The 24,655-nt window shown below is 22.2% G+C and overlaps 2 protein-coding genes across 2 annotated transcripts; one reads left to right on the top strand and one right to left on the bottom strand.

Annotated features, from left to right (window-relative positions):
* The first annotated feature begins 88 nt into the window (after window positions 1-88).
* On the top strand, window positions 89-2,755 carry Surf1 (surfeit locus protein 1). Its single transcript, XM_003692406.4, has 5 exons — window positions 89-1,048; window positions 1,203-1,324; window positions 1,406-1,594; window positions 1,671-1,844; window positions 2,186-2,755. The coding sequence occupies exons 1-5, from the start codon at window positions 827-829 to the stop codon at window positions 2,400-2,402; spliced, it is 924 nt and encodes a 307-aa protein (XP_003692454.1). The 5' UTR covers window positions 89-826; the 3' UTR covers window positions 2,403-2,755.
* On the bottom strand, window positions 2,742-24,655 carry Gs2 (glutamine synthetase 2). The gene is made up of 3 exons (XM_003692403.4): window positions 24,133-24,655; window positions 6,439-6,629; window positions 2,742-4,981 (listed from the first exon to the last, which is right to left on the bottom strand). Exons 2-3 carry the CDS (start codon window positions 6,620-6,622, stop codon window positions 4,059-4,061), a joined length of 1,107 nt encoding a protein of 368 aa, XP_003692451.1. The 5' UTR covers window positions 6,623-6,629; window positions 24,133-24,655; the 3' UTR covers window positions 2,742-4,058.

Genomic DNA, 24,655 nt, shown 5'->3' with positions numbered 1-24,655 from the left:
TTTTGAAAAAATATCTTTGTAATTCAAAAGATGGCGTTAATAGTCAATTCTTAACTTATTTCTATTCTTCTCCCACTATTTTTTGTTTTTTCTATATATATTTCATTTACAGCATCTGAGGATAGCTCTAATTTTTACCATATCTGTATCTTGTTTCTATTCTTTGTCCATATTAGTTTCATTAGCTTTTTTTATAGATAGCGCTAATTTTTATTTATTTCTATCTTTTTTTCACCAATTGTTTTTCTTGCTATACGTATTTTGCGAAATTTATATATTAAAAAATGGCTTGAAAATCTGATTGATTGATGAATTAGCCAGCATAAAAATAAGAAAAAACTTATTTTTCTATTATATAGAACAACATTCATATGAATTTAATGTTTAATTTTTACTTTTTATTAAATTTGAAATCATCGATGTTTTGTTATAAATATTTATATTTATAATGTATACTAATAATTAGATTAACAAATAGTGACCAATTAAAAATATAAAATATGAGTTTTGTTTAAAAATAAAAAAAGAATTTTTATATTTTAATATACAAATATGTATAATAACGTATAATAATAATTCATAAAATTTTTGATACTTTATTATAATATTTAATTTTTTTTATATTAATAATAATATTAATAATATGATTATATATTTAAATTTTATCATTAATTTTTTTCATTATTATAATTAAGAAAAAAAAATTTTTTTTTTATTTCTATATTATCCTACTTGTCATATATATGTAATTTAATACTATATATTTATTGTTATTCAAAGTAGACGAAACATAACCTATAAAAGTTCAAGCAAATATATATAAATAATGAAGTTACCAATTATCAAAGTTTTTACGAAAGTAAGAAACCCATATTATGTTATCATTACTCGATTTCTAAGCAAAGAAAATTTATCTCGATTATCATATAATGTTATAAATATTCAAAAACCATATAATAGAAGTTTCAAAACTAACCTATTTAAAAATAAATATGATAATTCTTATGATTCAAAAGAAAAAACTTCTTTTATCGAATATTGTTTATTGGTAAGTTAAAATCATAAATATTATATATAACATTTATAATGTTATAATATATATTATATATATTAATAATATTATATATAAATATTAAAAATAATGAATATTATAGACTAATAAATAATAAATATTTTTTTATATTAAAAAAATGTTAAAATAGAGCATACCAATCTGTGCTTTTATGCTTGGTACATGGCAAATTCAAAGACTTCAGTGGAAAAGAAATTTAATAGATAAATTGAAAAGTCGTACTAATCATGTACCAATTGAATTACCAGAAAAGTAAGATTTAAATTAAATTTGTAATTTATAATTAAATTTATAATTGAAAAATTATATAAAGTAATAAATGATTTTATTTAGTTTAGAAGATTTGAAATCAAAAGAATATTATCCTATTAAAGTAAAAGGAACTTTTTTATATGACAACGAGTTTGTGGCAATTAATAAAAGTTTAATAAAAGATGGTAAACCAGTAGAAACTAATTTTGCTATGAATAAGGGAGGAAGAGGATATCATATCATTACACCTTTTAAATTAGCAAATCGAGAGTAAATAAAAGTTTTTAAGTTTATTTAAATATTATAAATTCTTTTTTTGATGTAAAGTTTTAAAATATCTTATTAGTTTAACAATTTTGGTGAATCGAGGTTGGATTCCAAAATCACTTAAACATTCATTAAAACAACAAGAAAATCAAGTAAAAGGCGAAACAGAAATTGTTGGAATTTTAAGAATAAGTGAACGAAGACCACCTTTTGTTCCTAAAAATCGTCCACATAATAATATATGGTATTATAGGTAATAAAAATATATTTTTCTTCTAATAGACTAATATAAACTACTAAACTAATATAAACAGCAATAAATAATATTAAAATCTCATATTATTAATCGTTTAAAAAACTAATTTTAAGGAATTTTGATTATCATTAATGTAATTTTAGATTAAAATTTTGATAATTATTTATCAATAATTTTTACATCTTTTTTAAAAGATATTATAATTATCTTAAAATAACGATATCTTAAGTTAATCGATAACGTAAAATCGGATATTTTTTATTTCTCATGAAATTAATTTTTAGTTTCATTAAAGCATTAATAATAGTACAATAATTATATACTTATTTACTTTTTAGAGATGTGGATGCTATGGCTAAAAAAGGGGATGCATCTCCTATATATATAGAAATGATTGCTAACAATAATCCAAATCAATATCCGCTTGGTGGTCAAACAATAGTGGAATTACGAAATGAGCATTTAAGTTACATTCTTACATGGTATTGTCTGTCTGCTGCAACTGCGTATATGTGGTATAGGAAATTTATAAAACGAATATCATTTACACAATGAAAACAAGTATATACTACATAAACATGTAATAGCATAAAGAAAATAATTATTAGAAAATAATATTATATAAATTAAATTATGTTTCTATATTAGCGCGATCATATTGTATGTACGTATGTATATATATCATATTATATGATATATATAATACATTATATGAATATATATATATATGTATATTTAAATCATAGATTATTATTAGTTTAATATTTCTATCTAGTTTAATATTTCTTATAATTTAATATTTATTTTTATATAATTTAATATCTAATGATGATATAAAATTTTTTTATATTATAATATAAAAAAAAATATTCTATATAAAGAAAAAAATATCGATTATTCATCAAAAATGTTATTTTTTATTATTATAACAACAATAATGATAACCACTACCAACAAAATTGTCAACAATGGTCATGGTATACAATTACATTGAAGAAGTCAGCATAGAAAATACAAATATGAAAATATACCATACAAATATGAAAATACACACTTACATCGACTTTCCTTTTTTTCATATATACGTATTTATAATAACATAATAATTAATATTTATTATCGCTTTCGCAATACGCGAGTAATAATTCAAACGATAACTGTGATAAAGGACGTATTTATTCAACTTTCCAATTTGTTGTGCCTTTATAAAATATAATATAACATTATAGCGATATACAATCGATGGCACTCATTATAGCATTTCAGGTACCAAAAAATATTTATATTTATTCAAAAGATACATATATTTTATTAAAACAATGTTTAATATAATATTATGCGTTATGTGTTTTACTTTATTCTGTAATAATATCCGTTTAAATGATAAATTTTATAAACGGTATATAAATCGTTTCACATCACTGTAGTATTTTAACCAAATATACATTTTCAAATGTATTAAAAAACAAAAGAGATGCGGAAGATTAAATGTATGCAGCTTTAGTACTTTCATAAGATTATCGCGTCTATCCTTAAAATCTGTTATCCTAATGTTTTAAATCATAGCACTCAGGAAGGAAACAATCAGATGATTTATTGCATATGAACTGATCGCAAAATTTGTTCCAAAAAATGCAATATATCATTGAAGTATAGTATACATATTCATATTTGACATACATATTTTCTTCTCTATTTTCTTCTTATGAGCACCAAGATTTATGAACAATAGTTGATGAATCATTCTGATTTCAAAACATTTATGCAATATATTAAACGATATAACAAATGAAATTCATCTTATTGCGATGCTATAATTAAATAACTGTAAAAAGCATTAAACATTCTGTGCGCGGAAAATAATCGAAAAATAACTTTCTCTTAATATTTAATGTATACATATATAATTTTAACGATCTTACTATATTCTTTAAACATATTAAATAAAAACTATAAATCGTTTGATTTGCAAAAATTTTGCAAAATACATTAAAACAAAAGAAGAAAAAGTAAATTTATGTTTTTATCAAATATCTCGCTCGCATTTATCCTCTTTTTTTTTTATATATATATATATATTTTTAATTTTAGAAATAATTTTATACATTTTCATAGAATATGCTTCACGAAGATACGATTACTATTGCACTACAAAATTTTTCGTCCAATTTCTCCTTTCCGCTGCCTGTTTGGAAATAACTTGGAGTTTTTTTATTCATTTAAAACACAAGTGCGCACCAAAGCATGACACACCGAATAAGGATCGCAATTACTGCTAGGTCTTCTATCTTCCAAATAGCCTTTCTTTTCTTCAGCAACTCCACGAGGAATGCGAATACTAACATTACGATTGGCCACACCAGCACTGAAATCATATATACTACTGGTCTCGCATTTTCCAGTCAGACGTCGCTCGTTGTCTTTTCCTCCGCGTGGATCATACGCTTGAATGTGCCTTAGATGTTGTTTGCTCAACTTATCGATTGCTTTTTCAATTTCGGCAATGCCATTTTCGGCACGCATCGATTTTGTCGAGAAGTTTGTATGTGCACCTGCACCATTCCAATTGTCCATAATTTTCGGATCTAAACTTACAATCACACCAAACTCTTCAGCTACACGATGAAGAATAAATCTAGCAATCCATAAATCATCGCCAGCAGATATTCCGCTACATGGACCGACTTGGAATTCCCATTGTGAGGGCATGACTTCTGCATTAGTACCGGCAATTTTTACGCCAGCATAAAGGCAAGCTCGATAATGAGCCTCGACGATTTCGCGACCAATTACTTTGTCGGCGCCTACACCGCAATAGTACGGTCCTTGAGGCTTAGGGAAACCATTTTTTGGCCAACCAAGTGGTCTACCGTCAAAATCAAGAAAAGTATATTCTTGTTCAATTCCAAACCATGGATCTTCATCCTTAACAGCTTCCATGACCTGATTACATTTGGAACGTTTGTTAGATGTAGTCGGAGTCATGTCGCTATAGTAGGTATCACATAATACTAGTTTATTATTTCCACGACGAAAGGGGTCGTTGTAAATTGCCACTGGACAAAGGAAAATATCGCTGTTTGCGCCGTCTGCTTGGTAAGTTGAACTACCGTCGAAGGTCCATATTGGTAAATCTAAAAAGAAGAAATTGATACTTGATTAGCAAATATTTTCTAATATGTAATTGGTATAAATTTTGTATTTTTTTTTTTTATTTCAATTATTTGTATATTATGGAATTCTTTATAGTTTTAATCTGATCTATTAGTAATATTAAATTTATAATAAAATTTTAATATAATCTTTTAAAAATATTAGTGATATTAAACTGATTCAATTAAATGAAAATACTGAAAAATTGCTGTAATCCAAAAGATTACCAAAAAAACATAATTGCGATTTTCAACTATTGAAATATATTTAAATATCAATATTATTTTATAATTTGACAAACGATCATTCTATCTTGTATAATCGAATCTACCAATCGTTGACATTCAAATGTTTTTATATTTTATGCGCTGTAGTTAATGGCATATAGAATATCATAAATATGTATCGAGCATAAAAAGTAGTAATAATTTTACAGATATGGTATTAATATTCATCTTATATTATTCGTGAATTACATCCATGTAAAAAATGAAAAAAATGATGAATATTTCGAAATGTAAATATCTAACGTATATAAAATTTTAAATATAATTTATTAAATATAATTCCTATATAATGTAATTAGTAATATAATGTAATAGATAATTAGATAATAATTGCATTATTTATAAGACATTATTTATAACTGAATGCTTTTGCAACAAGCATTATATATTTAGAATATGAATATATTTCGATTAATCGAATTATACGTATTAATGTTCATATTTATTATTGTTAAAAAATTACTTTCATTATTTATATAAATTTTAAATAAAAAGTACAATATTATTCGCAAATAAATATAGAAAATATAAATAATCAGATTTTTTATCTTCATAATTTAAATTAAATAATTTGAAATTAATATTAGATTAACTTTTCTAACAAAAAGAATATAAAAAACAAAGAATACTTAAATAAAACGAGATAAATAAATAAGTAATGAAAGTTATTGAAGATATAAGATTATATTAAGAAATATTCATGGTCAAGTTTCTGTAATCAATATTAAATGAGGTTTTCGGTGTACGTGTCCTTTTGAAAGAGAATACTCATAAGAATATCATATGAGATATATCAATTTGAATAAATTACAAGTCATGAATTTAAAAAGATATGAAAAAGATATATACATATTTTTTTCATATGTTTTTAATCCATAATTAAAATTTTTTATACTTTTTTTCATAAACAAAGAAAATTATTTTTTCTACTCAAATATTTCCGTAAGTAACCGAATGAAAATCTAATAAAATTATTTATAAAATTTTATTCAAATTATTACATTTTAATGTTTCTTGTTTTAAAAGTTTCTTAAAACACATTTTATTCAAAGATTAAAAAAAAATAAAAAGTATTAGGTTTTATCAGAATTAAAAATTTCTAAGATGTTAAATTATATTTTCACAAAAAAAATATAATAAAATAAATTAACCTGATGCATGTTTTGGTACAAAATCTACCGTCCTAGTCTTGCTTCGCAAACTTTCACCAGTACCATCAATCCAGATGTATTTCGCTTGAATTTTATTTTCCGGTTGAGGCAGGTCGAGGTACTTATTTAACAAGGTTTTGTCTAAGGCCGCATTCGGCGATTCCTTGAGTATAACACGTGACATTGTGATGCTGCAACATGATAAAAATTGTAAATAAATATATTTTGTAAATGTATATACTACATATATCATTCAAACATCACATATTTCAATATTTCAATTATCTTGCATCTTAATTTTCTCATATTATAAAAACTCGTTCTTGAAAAATGGAAATAATTTCAAATTTTATGTTTTATGTTCTAGGTTTATTCAATTTCAAATAGAAAAAAATTTCTAACACGTACTTTTACATTCGAATCGTTCGTTTCAATATTTAACGAAGAACATTGGTTTAGAGTTAAATGAATAGTGGCGCCGCATAGTAGCGGGAACGCGTATTTTTGTAATATTAATGAGGATCCATTCGCAAGTGTTAGATGCAGTGGTACACAAGTATAAAGGATTCTCTTGATTTATTTTCGATAGAGTAAAGAGGTGCGCCCACATATCACGCAACACGCATTAGGCATCACGCATCATTCACGCGGGAACTGCGTGTTATTCCGGAAAATATACACGCATGCTGCCAGTCGTCTACGAATAAGCGTTCAAATGACGTTCCTGAAGTCTTTAACCGATATCATAACCCTAACCACGCACGTGCAAATATTTCGAACGTTTCGAAGGTCATTCTTGACTATTTTTATCATTTTTTCTCTTTCTTCCTTGAACAATTGGTGAAATAGAATAGAACATAAAAATATAGTAAATATATATTAAAAAGTTTCACGCTATCATGTGTATGTATTTTAAATTTGTCAGATTGTAAGCGTATTTTGTAAACGATGAGTGTACAGAATGTATTCGATAACTTATTTATTAAGCTTATATTTCTATTTTGAATGAAATTAAGGAAAAATAATAAAACTTGCAAGATTAAATGTACAAAGCAAAAAATTATATTAATGATGAAAAATATTTTACTATAAATGCAAATGAGTAATGTAAATAAATGATATTTTTAAGAAGATATTAATGAAATTAAGTTTTTTCTATAACTTATTAAATAAAATATTTTTTAAAAATATTATACTACGTGATATTTATTTTGCAATTTTTTTTTATACATAATATTTTGTAATCCATTTAGAATTAATATGTAAATAAATACTTAAAATTCTTATTCAACTTATAAAAGATCAAAATTTTATTTAAATAAATATTACACGGGATATCTAATATTAATCATACAGAATTACGAATCCGACCTTGTAAATGAATTGGTAGTCAAGGCAACATACATTTACCAATTTATCATAGCAGTAATTTTCATATAAATTAATGCAGAAAAAAAAAGGTAAATTGTGCATTAAATTTCAGAAAATATAATAATAAAATATATAATAAAATGTTTTCAAATTTATATTCAAAAATATAATAATATAAAATATGGTAAGAAAAAAAATCACATTTTTTTAAAATAAAAAATTTTTTATATATTTTCTTTTATGTTTCATATTTTAAAAAAGAATAAATTATCCTATAAATTATTAACTTCTCTTTTTTTTCTTTATATTTTGAATTTAATAAATTAAAATATGTTTCGATTTTTAATGTACACATATAATGTATAATTTTTATTTACAGTATTATGTGAAAAGTAATAGCAAACTAAATGCTAATTAATAAAAACAGCATTGCATTTATATTGACATATGTATAGCAATTATGAATAAAAAACTAGCAACTAAAATGGCCATGGAATTTTCTCTTACGTGTTTATTTTTCTTTTTATCATTTTATGTGATAAAAACTTGATTACATTATATCGAAAGTAAGAGAAAAATATTCCATATGTTAATTCAATGACAAACAAATTTTTCAATAAATCCTTATAAAATTACTAATAAATTACCAATAACTATTTCTATTATTAATCTGCATACAACATTTTTTAGTCTAATTACTTAATTTATAGGTTAAGTTTATTTCATCAAAAATTTCGAACTTTATGTAAGTTTATATCATATTTTCACAAATTAACTATTCAATTTTTATCGTCTATTATTATGAATAATAATAAAATTATAAATGTAACATCAACTAATTAGATATTAAAATATGAAAGATAGCTTTCAGTACACAATATAATTCTATTTATCTAAAACTTATTAAGAAACAAACCATTGATATAAAAGTGAGAGTTCATGCATTCATATTTCAGAATAAGAGTTCAATGATTCTATCCACTATTATAATTTCTCATTCAATTATGATAGGATAATAAAAGATAAGTGATTTCAATAGGCAATTCATTTAGTTAAGTATTAACAAGAATTTCGTTCCAATAAATAAGGTTTAAAGATAAATGGAATACTGTGGATTATTGTAATTAATCTAGTAGTGCAATTAAATATTAAATTGAAAAATTATATGCGATCTAACTCGCGTATTATTCGAGAGGCAATTATATACAATATAAACGTATAATAAAATTTGCAATGTTTCATCGTATTTCGTCTCATCGTACTTATTGCCACCATATAATTAAAAGTATTGAGAAAATAAGATCATATTTTGATTAAAAAATTTTCACAAAGTAGTTTTCACTCCTATTATGAAATATAACTTGTATAAGCATTTGCATAATAATCGATATGAAATATTAAATTTTAAATATTAATCACTAATTTATCGCTCATAATGTCTAATCACTGCAATTTATTTAATCTGATAACAGATTATTTTTTACAAGAACAAATAAATTATCTAAAATAAACAAATTATAAGTCATTTTAAAAGATAAAAATTGTTTTTAAAATTTTGTATATTAATTATAGATTTAGGGAAAAAACAGGTATTGTAACTTGCAAATAAAAAATTAAAATTATAAAATTATGAAAGATTAAATAGAAGAGAAACATTTGTTCATTTTAATAAATCAGATATATAATAGAAGAAACGAGGAATGAAAACTTTAGAAGCAAAATCCGAATAAATCTAGTAATTATTAAATAAGAAAAAAATGAAAGAATTGAAATTTCTGAGTTCGATCATCATCAGTAACATATCATCATGTTACGGAAAAATTAAAAATAACAATAGAAGAATATTATTAATATTATTAATCATATATAATATTAAATAAAATAATATTTAAAATAAATTGTAATATGTTAAATAAATTCCAATTTTTCTATCGTGGATCATCAGTAGCCAAGTGATCCATTAATGCAAAGGAAGTACAGAAACTATACTATACTTATACTATAGTTCTTTGCCACGAATGAATGGAAAGTTTCCACTAACGTGTTCGTTTCTGAAAAAAAATTACAGTTTCATGTACACATACGTATCACAATCAGGAAATCATTTTCCTTTTGTAATTATATAATCATCTTTAATCAACATTAACTGTTCATGCGTGTTCTTTATGATTCAACGAGTTCTAAAACAACCATAATTGCATGAATTACTTAAAAACATGGAGAAAAAAAAAAATAGAGACTAGTTCGTTACTAATGTCATAATTAATTTAATAAATTCAAAATTTTATAAATATTATATGTTTCATTAACCGAAATACATAAGTGTAATGACAAAATGTATTAATTTAAAAAAATCAATAATACGTTTCGCTAAGTTTTTTATTTGGTTATGTACTATATTACTATTATACATGTATTCTTATTATAGCTCTACTTCGAACATAATGCATCTTTTATATATTGCACAAAAGAAAATATAACATCTACATCTTATTCGTTCAATTCAATTTTTGCGTCTGAGTCAGATATTTTTATACGCCATACATTACAACTACCATTATATCAATGATTCACGAGTTAATTGAAATAAGAAACACAATTGTATAACTGTCCTTTTGTATCATAGAATTTAATTTGTCGTGTTAGAATTAAAAGGAGAATAAAGATCAGAGTTAACACAATTATTATGTTATGTATGTAATAATAAATCGTTTATGAATGGTAAATATGGTAAATGGTAATCGTTTATATGTACTTTTAATTTATATATATAATGTTTTTTACATTTTTTATACACTTATTTTTTATTTATACTTTATTTTACATTTATCCATACATATTACGACATACATGCTTTATTATCCATCTGTTATAAATAGACTGTAGATGTTTATGCATTTATGGAAAATTTAAAAATCGATAGAATACATATGATGTGCAAAAAATATAAAATATCCGAAGTAAAGTACATATTGTGATGTTTAGAATAATTAAATAGATTTTTATTTCTATATTTGTGTTGGTAAAAATTTTAATTCGCACAAATATCCTCAATCTAGTTATATATGAAAATTTCCAAATGATGTTATGTTATATACGAAGAGTTTTTTATTATTATTATATATTAAATTTGTATTTATATTAATGATAGAACGAATCTCAATTATTTGATGAACTTTTATACGAATTGAATAAAATTTTATTTCGAAATCATTATTTTCAATTCGTTTTGAATTTATCATATAAATTTTATTTGTATGAAAATTAAATTTAACCATAATGTCTACATTTAATTAAAACACAGTTTATCGTTTGAAGAACTATTATCCATTCTTTTAAACGATTAACAAGTTTACAACTCTACTCTAGAGCACGTCTGAGCTATTTGTTGTTGTCACATTGTTAGCTTGCATCAATTTATCGTTTCGTCATTATTAGTACAATATTGATGTTGAACAAAATGAAATTTTTTGCTTTTTTTATTAAATATAGTAAAATTTTATCGTTCATAAATACACATAAATGATATGTTGGAAATATTAATAACATTTTATAAATCGATAATACATGATACACTTATATCATGGAACACAGAGTGTGTTTCTTCAACAGATGAAAATCATTATGCGAAAGTGAAAGCGAGCGTCGACATACTGATATCGTCAACGTTGAAACTTAATATATTTCGACTATAATGTTTAATATTTGTAAAAAAAAACATCATTTGAATTTTTTATTAAAATTTTTCTTAAAACAATAATAACAATAATAAAATATAATAATCAACGAAAATAATAGAATAATAAATATAATATATATTTTATTTTAAACAATATAATTATCTATTTTATTTTATATTCAGTTCTTTAAAAAAAAAAGAATATTCGATTTTTATCTAAGTATTAAGATTTATTTCGCGATTAAATACATGTTATCAATATCATTCGAGTGCTCATAATATCATGTTCTAAAAAGATAATAATAAAAAAGATAATCGTACATCATCGATAAAAAATGTAAATGTTAATCCACTTAAATCATGATTTTATATGCAAAACAAAAAAAAAAAATGAATCTAAAAAAGAAATAATATTTTTTAAGGATTCGTTTTCGAGTATCTGAAGTTTGACAATTTTTCAAGTGCAAATAAAATTGGCTAATCTCTATTATTATTTATCTAATTATTATTTATCAATTTTGAGAAATTTTAAATAAACAATAAAAATAAATTTTATTTTTCAAAAAACATCTCGATCTTTTTTTTTTCCAAATATATTCATATATTCTTCTTGCTTCAGTTGTGAAATAGTGAACAGTATTGTGAATTAAGAATACCATTTTCCTTGAAGCATCTTGCTCATTTATATGTATTACATTAAGAAACATGCCACATAATTTACCGGTTCCTTGTCATTTATAGAAAGCATGTCAAGCTTACATACTGCCTTGAATACTGTAGATGCGTTTATAAATTTTCTGAAAAATTTTATCTCATTTCTTAAATAAATTATTCGATTCTTATATACGTACTGAAAATCTCTTCGTACTTATCTATAAAAAGCTACAGAAGATGTATGCCATTTATTATATATTATTATTTCATTTAATTACAATTAATAATAATTTTAACTATTCTATAGATTTTGAATATTCTTTTTTTATAATTTATTGCTGTTAAATTTTAAATATGATTCTAAAAATATTTTATATTGCAAGATTTATATGATTTCGTTTTTATTTTATTTCCAGTAGTAATCTCTTTTAATCAGATTAAAATATCTTTAATCAGTAAAACAGTACTTATTTACTGATTATATCTAAATGATAAATCAGAGAGAAGAGTTTAAATACTTCATTTTTATAACTTTTAACACTTTATTATATTCTATCAGCAATCAAACAATTTTTGATTTATCATAAAAAATAAAAATAAAAGTAAACGATTCTAGTGTTTGGAGTGTTTAGAATCTTTTTGGAAAATTACTCGATATATTTATCGAAAAAAAATCTAGATAATAGAAATTATAAAAGAATTATTTTTTTAATTTTTAGATTTCTCTGTAAAATTTTTCATAAATTTTGTATCTTTATTTTTATATTTCAACTGTAAATTTTATATATTTTTTTAAATGTTAAGAAATACAAATTAATATATAAAAGAAGGTTAAGTAAACAATTGATATTTTATCTAAGAAAAAAGAAAAAAACAAAAAGAAAAACAACGTCAAGAACAAGATTCAAGGTTTTGAATCCGTTATTTTCTCGATAACTCTCGATATGTATACAGATATTATAAATATCGTAAAAAGAACATCATATCTTATGTTATAATATAGATATAAATGTTACGAATCACATTGTAAATATCAAAAATAAGACATTAATATTTCAATTCATTTCATAGTATTACTAATTAATTATATTACAATATAATATAATATAATATAATATATAAGAATTATTATATATTAATAATACATTTTTTATTATATAAATCAATTTATATTAAAAAATAAGTAAAAACGATTTACACATGATATATATAAAATTTATCATATCAATAAACGCTTAATATTTTTATAATTTAAAAAGGGGATCAATTAGAAGCTTAAAAATATTTAAATTGAAAATCATTTATATTATTATATTTTTCCATTTGGACCATCATTTTCTTTGTTTTTCATTTAAAATTTTTTCACATTAAGTTAGTAAAAGATAAGATAAAGGTGTTAGTTAATTAATCGAAGTCAACTAACCTAAAACTTCTGCCAACGGTGATCCACTTTTGTTTTTGATCGAAAACAACATTTTTTAAGAATCTAGTTCCACACAACTTTACCAATATGTTTGAGCTCATTTTTTAATCTATTCTCCACTTTTTTTTTAATTTTTTTGTAATAATCGATTTTTATTTAATTTGTAAACTTAAGTAAAATCCACCAAAGTAAAGAAGACAATAAGTAATAAAAAAAAAATAAATATAAGATAATTTTTTTTTTTTTTTTTGATTTTATATAAAAATAAACCTATTCAAATAAGGAAATATCAAGAAAATTTAAAACGTGAAAAGACGAAATTATTAAAGATCGATGTATACTTCGCTAACCCACTAACATAAACTATGGCAGGTATTATTTATATAGCGATCCCTTCTATCCTGAATTCCAATAGGAATACCGGTTTTATCGTATTTAGGATAAATTTTAAATTTGTGGATTTTCTTTGAAAATTTTTATTCTTCTTCCTTTCTTTATAATTTATAAATTATTTTATTCTTATCTAAAATACATTATACAATATTTATTATATTATATTTTGTTTTTTTTTTTTTGTTTTATTTCTTATAAGTAAATAATTATCTATATGTTGTGCTACAGTTGGTATATAACTGTCGAATATCGACAAACCTCAAGATCAATCGAGATGTATCAATGTAACTTAATATATTATGTAGTATACAGGAGTCATGCGATGTAACCTATATACATAAAACATATATCGATTTCAATTCGTAATCAAAGTAAGTGCAATAAATTATTTCTTATAATCTCTTATATAGTATTGGTAGTTGCAAATATTCTAATAACAATAAAAATAAACATGAATTGAATATATAAATAAAATAATTTTACATCATTGATGATAAACATTGATAATAATACAAAAAAAAAAATATTTAAAGGTGACTATTAAGTGATAATTTGATTTTACGTTTATAAAATTAATTATTGCACTTTATAAAATCGTTTTTTTTTTAATTTTTTTTTTTTATCCTATTATTCTGTTAGAAATCGTAAATTAGTATTCAAAAAACATTTTTAAAAAAAAAATTTTATCAAAGATTTTATTAATAAGAAGTTAATCATATTTATATTTGTTTATATAAATTTTAATTTACTTCTATATTTTCATACAATGATAAAATCTGTAAAATACATTTTATTATTATATATATTATATATATATTATAATAAACATTTCTTTACATGATAAAAAATTTATGACATTAAAATCTAATTAAAAAAAATATATAAGGAAAATAGGTACATGAAATGAAATAATACAAAGTTTTATAAATCTTCAAATGATATATTAAATTAATCATCTCAAATGTAAAATAATACAGTTTACTTTTGATTTCTGGACTACATTCCATTTGAATGAATTTATTTTTTATTGATCACATTATTAAAACATTGATTTTAAGTTCGTAAATAAATAGTATTTATTTAATCAGATCTAATACGTGTACACATACGATAAATTTTATGGAATGACGCCATTAAGAAACAAAATATTTGCACAAGTATTTGGATGAGAAATATCAAGTCAAATACAGATAAGTATTGATAATTATTCAAAATAAGATTTTATCGAAAAAATTGTTGAAATATTAAATTCATGTTCTATTGTACATACAAAAACGTAAATTATTAATTCGTGAGATATGCTAAAATATTCTACTAACCTATTTTGATAGAAATAATTTTTAAAATTTTGATTTTCTTTATATTTAATTAATATCCGATGAATTGTGTTTTAATAATAAAAATGAATATGTATATATATATATATTTTAAATTATTATAGTGAATCGAATAATTTTCAATTTTGTAGAAAATTTTATTTTTTACAAATGATAATAGATAAATGTAGTAACGAATAAAAAATTTCTTTTAATCCTTTTACTTCAATTGAGATAAGTTGGATAATATAACAATGATGTAAAAAAAAAAGAAAACAAAAGAATAGATTTTAAATAGAAAATTAAAACTACTTAACCTAAAATAAGATTATTAAAGTGCAATAGAAAAAGAATATCAACAAACGGAAACAAACGGAACAATTATAACATAATGATACCTAAACGATATTCTAATATATTCTATATAGTATACGTATAGAAAATATTAATATCGTTTTATTCGTCATTATACAGTTATTTTTTTATGCAATGATATGTATAAAAATGATTGTTTAATTTTAGTGCAGTATTCACAACTAAACACATAAGTACAAATGCCAAGGAATGAAATAAAAAAATCATAGTACATCATTTTATGCCAAAATTTTGAAATATTATAAGTATTAGTTAGAAAGATAAACTAAACAGTGCAAATTTAAATCATTTTAACCTTGATTCTAAATTTTACATTTCGTAAAGCTTTCAAGAATTCCTTGGCGTTTTCAATGCTCTTTAGTAATTTTCCAATCGTTTTTTGAGGAATACATTGAAATGAATGGCTTCATGCTGGTGCGACACATCATTCAGATTGAAAAGAAGCCATGAAATCAATTAAAGGATATTAATTGAAGAGCTGATGGTATTCGATGCTATTTAAACAAAATTTATAAAAACTTTGTACGATATCATGTTCTATAAAAAATTGTTTTTTTTTTAAGAATGAAAATTCGTAGAAACATATAAAATTGAATTGTTTATAATTAACATATGAAAATAAATAGGTATATTTAATATAATGAAAATATTTTTTAATTATTAAATATATAATTCATTAGAAAAAGAATCTAAAGAAGATTATATAAAGAATTTTTCTATATTTTTATTTTATCCATTCTATAAAATCATGTTACATGAATCAATTAACTAGTTAATGTTATACAATAATGTCTATGCAAATATTTATTGGTATGCATCGAAGTTATTTATGACGTTAATATTTACAAGCTAAATAAAACATGTTTCTAAAATTAAATTTACGATACTTTCGATTATAGAATCATTCTTGAGAGCTTTGGCACGTGTCTGATAATTATGATTAATCGATGCGTTATAATTCAGGTTTTACAGTATTGTACAACAATATAGTTATGTTGAAAATGTAATTAAATGTAAAATTTTTTTTAATAAAAAAAATTTTAGATATTGTTATCATTATGTTATTATCATTTTTATTGCTATTTTTTATCATATCTATATGTAAAATTTAATCATTATATTAATAAAAGTTTATAATTTGAATGATAATACAATGAATTGTGAATTTTTTAATAGTTTATGATATTCTGCAAACTATTTCAAAGCATCAAAAGAACTTTTTATAAATCATGATTCATCCTTGCTTGTTTCCTCTCGTAATGGCCTTCTAACATTACAATTTTCATTTCCTTGTTTTTATTTTGATAATTGATACCAATGTAACAGTTTCCGGTAATTAAACTGCTCAAAATAATGAAGCTTTCCTCGTCGTTCAATAAATTATTCAGTTATGTATAATTATAAATAATTAAATAAAAATTGGAAAATTATAATATAAATCTATTATTATTTATATATATTAATATTAGTATTATTATTAATTTTATATTTTTTAATTTATAAATTAATAATCTTTTTCATAAAATAATATATTTCATGAAATTATCATTTTATTATTTTGCAGATTTTTTTTTTTTAATATGAAAATATGTGTATAAATATAAAAAAAATCTTGTTTGAAAATTAACTAATATAAAACGAAGAAAATATGTTTAAATTATTTTTGCTTAATACTACTATTACTTTATATTACTATCTTTTTCAAATACAATTTGATATTATAACGATTTAATTTACATATTTAGTTAATAAAGAATATTAATCATCAATTAATTATTTATTTAAAATACTTCGCATTTATCTAAAATAGTATCATTTATTTTCTTTTTTTGAATTATACAATTAAATTGATGAATTGATACATTTTCATCGTTAATATACAATTAAATATGTATGTACAATATGATTAATTTGTTCATTTTTATTCTATTATTATTTTACCAAAAATTTTATATATAAATTTATAAATATAACTAAGTTTGTTATATAAGTAATATTCAATCAACATACAAAAAAATGATTTTTATCAAAGTTCAACAAGTAACTTTTCAAATCATTGCTATACAAAAATATAAAAACAATTAATTTGAAATTAAATTGCAATAATATCACATTTAATTTAGTTAGCGAAGATTATTAATATATATATTGTCATCATAGACGTTGAAGTTTACGAAATGCTATTGAAAGATTATATATATATTATATAAGATATATATATATATATATATATATATATATACATAACTGACTTCAGTAGAAATTGTTATTGGTATAGATAACATGACAGTGAGAATAGTTTTAGTTTCGGATTAAAGTGCACTAGACTGAAAGTAAACTCAACTTTCGAGTAGAAGAGCGGTTTGGAAATTCCCCGCTTAAAATGCTTGGTCATTGTCAGTTATAATGAAACTCCTTTTCCCGCCGCGTGGAAGCGCCATAATCGTATGCATTTTTTCACGCGTTCATCATGTTGTCATTATGTGTTTATTTTTACGTATAAATATATCGCGTAACAAAATATATAGTCATACATATTTTTATTTTTTATCATACTTTTTATCATGTTGTCAGTAAGAGGAAAACAAATTTATCAATAAGATTCAAAATACGTTAAAAACATAATGTAATATAATATAATTAATATTAAAATAGTCAAATTCTTTTTTATGAACATGATAATATATTTAGCTTTTTATATGTGAGAATTCTATGAGGAAATAATATTTATCTGTTAATAAGATTAATACACCGATAATCTTTATGTATTTAAAATATAAAATATCTTTTTAAAAAAATGAAAATTTTCTTTTTGAATAATTTTTTTCAAATTATTATTAATTCAATATATATAAATAATATATATAAATTCTCAAATTTTCGAAGACTATTATTCAATTCAATTATTCAATCTAACCTAAAATGATTATCTAATGTTTTTATTATTTATAATTATTTATTTAGTTCTTTATGAGATGTATAATAATAAAAATATTTATTATTTAGATCATTAAAAAAACTTAGATCAATGTAAAAAAATTGAATTCTTAAATTAAATATTATTGAGCCTATAATTTAGAAAAACGGTACGGATAAAGAAACAGTGTCACTTCCAGTAAAGTCAATACTTTCCTTCTATTTTCGAAGAGTTTAAATGAGAACGTTCTACATCTTCGTATAAAACGATCGATTACATGTCCAACAGAATGTATTACTATATCATGATATTTGATATATTTACAGTTTCGTTTTTGAAAATAACAATCTTAACTTTTAGAAATATTAAAATACAAATGTCAAAAATTTAACAAAACATCCTTCTTTGTAATTCTTTATTAATATGTATCTATATATATCAAAAGAAATCTCATACTATGTAAAATATCTAATAGTTACAGTAATCTTAAATCTTTTACATTTATTGTATTTTTTTTTTTATTCAAATTGTATATTATTTATATCTATAAAAAAAAATATTTCTACGAATTATTCTGGAAATTTCTTTACACATCACTGTTACAACGCAAAGGGCACAAATTACAACACGAAATACACGATAATCATAATAATCCGCTCATCAAGATATCAGATAATATTTTTGGAACATGTTTGTCTAAACAGACGATCAGGCTGTTACAAAAGTGTTCACGACAGTGTGACGACATACTTTCATTACTTTTAGGAATAGACGCATACGCGTTGTCTGATGATTACAAGTGTTACCACAGTCCCTTCTACTATCACGTCTAGTCTTGTTAATACGAAAGAACTTTGAATCGATTCAATGTTGATGATTTATTACCATAGAAACTCGCGAAAACATAACCATACGAGTTACCAGACCCAATGACCCAATCTTCCATGATCGTGGATTTTCGACCTCAGTCGGGTTTAGTGTATCGTATACACAAAAATGAGTCACGTGCATATATGGCTTCTGCGTGTCAGTTGTCTTAGTTTATTTTTCAGTAATTTTTTGTTGGTTATTAACGCATGATTAATATTATGACACGTGTATAGAATAGGCGATATTTCATATTGATGGTACAATCTGAAAATAGATAATTCTATAAGAAAAAGTAAAATGAGAATATTTTTCTTATGAAACAAAATTAATATCTATATATATATATATAAATTTATTATATATTTAACATATATATAAATTTACATATATATAAATTTATTTACGCTTAATCTAACAAATATATATCATTATAAACTAATTGTATCATTATTTCAAATCTATTGATTTTCTTTCGTTTTCATTAAAAATTTTATTATTCGTTTAATTGTTATTTCATTTTTATTTTTATTCAAATTTTATAAATTTTAAAAATTTTGCAAATTTATTTTAAAATCAATTATAGAATAAGATAGAATAAGATAATAGAATACGAATATTTTAATCAATTATTTCATAAAAATTAATTTTTATTAATAAATATTCTTATAATTTCACTTCTATTAGTTAATTATTTAATATGAGATGATTTAATATAATATAAAAAACAAATGTGGAAACGTGTGGACAAGTGAAGAAAATTGATTAAATCAGACTGTTTACGGAAGTTGCTTCTTACCAATATCACAAGTCGTATCACATTATGCAAATAGATACAAGTATTTAATATGATTTTCACGATACTTAATACTGAAGAAAACATTGGTGAGCAAGATTTTGATGACATCATCACATGGTTTTGAATATTATAGAGGACATGTATTTGTTATTATTGTGTTGTTGCCGAGAAAAACATTATGTGTAGTACATTTAAAATTAAAATGAATTAATTTAGCATCTTGTCTGAATGAATGTCAATATTAAATGATTCTTTCCACTCATATGTTTATCAAAGGATAAAAGATAAAATTTATTTTTTCGAAAACAAAAATGAATAAAATTTTTTTAACAAATTTCTTATATAATTATTTTTTTATTATAATTCAAATTTGAATTACAAAATTCACGATCTGATCATTTGTTACTTAACTTAGACAATAATCTATATTTATTAGTCTTTGTAAAAACAATTAGATAAATTTAGATCTACTGAAATGGATCAATCAATATATATATACTTTGCGACCTACTTTTTTGTTGATTTTATCCTGAATTTTCATTGCATTATCTTAATTCAAATATATATTAAAATTATAAAATAAGTTGAATAAAGTAACTAATAATAATAAGTCATTCCAAATATTCTATAATTCTTTAAAATAAATTTAAATCAATCTAAATTTTCTTAAACAGAAATAATAATTCATCAGATAAAATTATTAGCAAATTTTCCATGATTATTGTGGAAAAAAATGAGATATTATTTGATTGACATTTCATAATTCTTGCAATCGATGCATTCGTATCGACAATTAAACCGAGTTGAAGACTTTTCATGGCTCTATGTATCTCATTTTTTTTAACTGCATAAATAAATTCCCGGAATCATAGTAATTATCTATCGTGGCTAAATGTATGTACGTATATATTTGGATCCATTAGAAACTGCATCGTATTTCACGTAAGCGAGAGCGTAGTTCAATTGGTTGAAATGCAAACCGATACGCTAAATGAAAATTTCATATAATTCGACAACTTCTATTTTAACGATGTAGGTCAGTGTCTTGCTTATAACCACCGGTTAATTCTTCTGATAGACACCGAAAAAAAATCGATAGAAATGAATTGCAAGTATAATTGGTGGAAGATAAAAGAAAGACTCAAAGTCGAGTGTATCATTACAATTTATAAATAAATTGTTAAGATTTAGAAAGACAGAAGAAAAATAAAAAGTATTTTGTTTTAATTTTCATTTCTTTTTTAAACAGAGATAAAAAAACTGTTATTAGAATAATGTTAACTGTTGTAAAAGTTTAATAGAAAAATAATGTTTAATAGAAAAGTTTAATAGAAAAAAGAATTTTTTTCATGTTATTTAGATGATAATAATATGAAAATATGTTATATGTATAATTATAAAAAAAGATATAAAAAATATATGTAAAAAAAATAGAAAAAATAATGCAAAAGAGTTAGAAATAAAAGTAATCGATTGTTGTAAAAAAAAAATAGGAAAAAAAAAATATTTTAATTAATTAAAAAATAATTCGTTAATAAAATGTTAAACATTAAAGCAATGCTAAACATTATTTCATGTTAAATAAGTATAAAATAATATTATAATTAAAATTTATAAGTAATTTCAATTTAAAATATAAAATGAAAATAACAATGAATACACAAAATAATAATTGTTATATAACATTTTTATCTTGAATATTGAAATTAAAATTACGACTTAATATTTGTTATATTGTTCCATAACTATTTTATGGACTATAATATTAACTTTTTATAATAAAAACAATTTTTTTTATAATATATATTATAAATGATAATAGTATTTGAAGTCTGTATTTCCTTTATGATAATAATAGACATCAATCGACAATGATACGTGCAATCGCCCCTGAGTCATATGTGATATGTTAACAAAACTTAAAATAGAATATTTATTTAAAAAAGGAAAAAAAGTTTTTAGATATAATATTTATTCATAATGAGTTTGAATTTTGATTATAGACATATGATTTATCGAAATCATCTCATCTCAAGATAAAATCCCCCTAGAATCCAATGAAATATATTTCACATCAAAACAATATAATGTAACATTTTCTTTAAATACTTAAATTCTCAATTTTTCTTCTAGATGTCATTCTCTACATGTTGTGAACAAAAATGAAATGAGGTTAGAATTTCATGTCACTAGCAATTATATGTATACGTATATATCGCAGCTGGTCTCGTGCTGTATTTATAACAAATAAATATTAATCTTGCAAAAAAGTGTTTTTCTTTTTAACTTTTTGTTTCAAAAGTGAAAAAACGTTTCAAGAGTAAAAAAATGTTTGAAAAGAATTCTGCATCATAATTCTCCTTTACTATTTCATTATTTCATCATTATTCTTATTTTACATTTCTCTAACGTGAGATAAATAGTTCGCGATTGATTCCCGTGAGTATTCTAAATATATATACGGATAACAAAAAATAATCAATTATTTTTTAATTATTCAGAGTCAACCGAAAGTTAAAAATAACCGTATATTTTTTATGCGAAAGAAAAAAAAAGATATAAGTTATAAGTAAAATTAATTGTTAAGCAAATTTTTTAATGTAAACATTATGAACTAAAACTGAACTATGAATTATATATAATACGAACAATTTCATTCAACTATAAAAGATCAATGTTCGTGAAAGAGACCTGATTCAAATTTAAGCATACAATCTCCAGATGATTCAACTCTGCCTATCAAAGCAATGAAATATTTATACAAGATACAAAATACAATTCATTACTAAGAAATCAGAGATTTCTTTTGTATCGTACAAAGAGCAAGACAATATTTTTTCTTTTCCTTATTTGATTAGTAAAGATATCCTAATCATTTTCATTTCAAAGTTTAAATATCAAAAGAATATTTCAAATATTAATGAAACAATTCATTATTAATTATTAAATATTATTATAAAAAAAAATTAAAAAAAGATATATCATACGATTTTTTAATAATTAATTATTGAATATTATTTGGTATAGTCATTAGCGTGAAAATAAGAGTTATTCGTGAGCGAAATATTATTATTTAAATATTATTTAAACATTAATATTTAAATTTAAATATTATAAATTATTATACTACAAAATCTTTAAAAAAATTAAATTTATATTATTGTAACTAAAAAAAAAACTCACTAAATAATTGTCAAATTAATATGTCTATTCAGATAAGTTTTATTATTAGCAATTTATAATTTAATTTTTTCATATAAGTACAAAAAATACATTATTATTCAAAGAACATTGTCTGGAAAATTCATATAACAAATGATAATTATTTATATGTTATTATCAATGTTTCTCTTTAAAGTTTTAATTAGCATAAATTATAACTTTTTTTTATTAAACAGAGAAAAATTTTGAATTATCGATTTTTTATTAAAAAAATAAATTGTTTTACATTATTATTCATATACATTACATATATTTTATTAAAAATTTAAAAAAAATTTCATTTTTAAATCTCACAAATTCATACAATTGTGAAAAATTTCGTTATATTTAATCTATATTTAATCTATATCACGTTAAATTTAATTTAAAGTCAAATATTTTCATTGTTTAGAATAAATATAAAAAAAAAAATTATTATTAATTCTAAAAAAATGATATGAATTCATGTATCTCAAATGATTACCGAAATTTATATTATATCTATTTCATTAAAATTATCAACGTTACGAAGAATATTAAATCAAATTACATATTTTTACTAATTATAAAATAAAAAAATCTTTTTCCAACTAAATTTTTAAATCATTTTTAAGAATCGAATTCGAAATTTGTTTTCTTTTCAAATCACTTTGATAAAAAATCAATGGAATATCGATACAAGAAAGATTTCTTACTCACCGCTATTATTGCTGGTCCAGCAATCGTGTAGAGTGTGATGTTCTAGATGATCGTTTGATCGATGGCTGTGAAGCGGAGTTGCGCGTCGCGTCTTATCGTGTTATGTTGCAGAGTTAAAAGGCACTGGTCATAAAGGCAACGAGCGTCTGATAGTACGGTCTGTGTTACTACTGTAAGAGCGCGGCTGCGATATTTATGTAGAGAAGCGTTTCGGCGCACGCGTCGCTTACCCCGCGCTCTCGACTGTTGCGATTCCCCTCTTCTAGCTTGAAAGTGATTATCCGATGTGATCGTAGGTCCACTGGATCGTTACATGCCGGAAAATTCTTGTCTGCTTCTGTTACCATGGTACTTGTCAGTTACGAACCATTGACCGAAATTATTCGCGATTCTTTTTCAATGACGTAACTTGAACTTGTCCAAGGTTAAAATAAATCATCACTGATTATCGTGTGGAAGTTTTAACAAACAATTTTTCCAATCCTACTAGATGAATTTTCAAAACGAAGCAACTTCAAGAAAT

Source organism: Apis florea, unplaced genomic scaffold (genome assembly GCF_048593485.1).
Source record: "Apis florea isolate Af1SG1 unplaced genomic scaffold, ASM4859348v1 contig_3203_pilon, whole genome shotgun sequence".
Taxonomy (NCBI): Eukaryota; Metazoa; Arthropoda; class Insecta; order Hymenoptera; family Apidae; genus Apis; species Apis florea.
The sequence above is the reverse complement of the archived record's forward strand: the minus strand, read 5'-3'. Positions and strand labels throughout refer to the sequence as shown.

What these genes read in the sequence shown, in the direction of transcription:
- Surf1 (XM_003692406.4), top strand. Translation starts at nt 827, where the DNA reads ATGAAGTTACCAATTATCAAAGTTTTTACGAAAGTAAGAAACCCATAT. An exon ending in TTATCGAATATTGTTTATTG is followed by an intron (nt 1,049 to 1,202) that starts GTAAGTTAAAAT and finishes ATGTTAAAATAG; the next exon opens with AGCATACCAATCTGTGCTTT. An exon ending in AATAATATATGGTATTATAG is followed by an intron (nt 1,845 to 2,185) that starts GTAATAAAAATA and finishes TTTACTTTTTAG; the next exon opens with AGATGTGGATGCTATGGCTA.
- Gs2 (XM_003692403.4), bottom strand. Translation starts at nt 6,622, where the DNA reads ATGTCACGTGTTATACTCAAGGAATCGCCGAATGCGGCCTTAGACAAA. An exon ending in TGTACCAAAACATGCATCAG is followed by an intron (nt 4,982 to 6,438) that starts GTTAATTTATTT and finishes TCTTCTTTTTAG; the next exon opens with ATTTACCAATATGGACCTTC.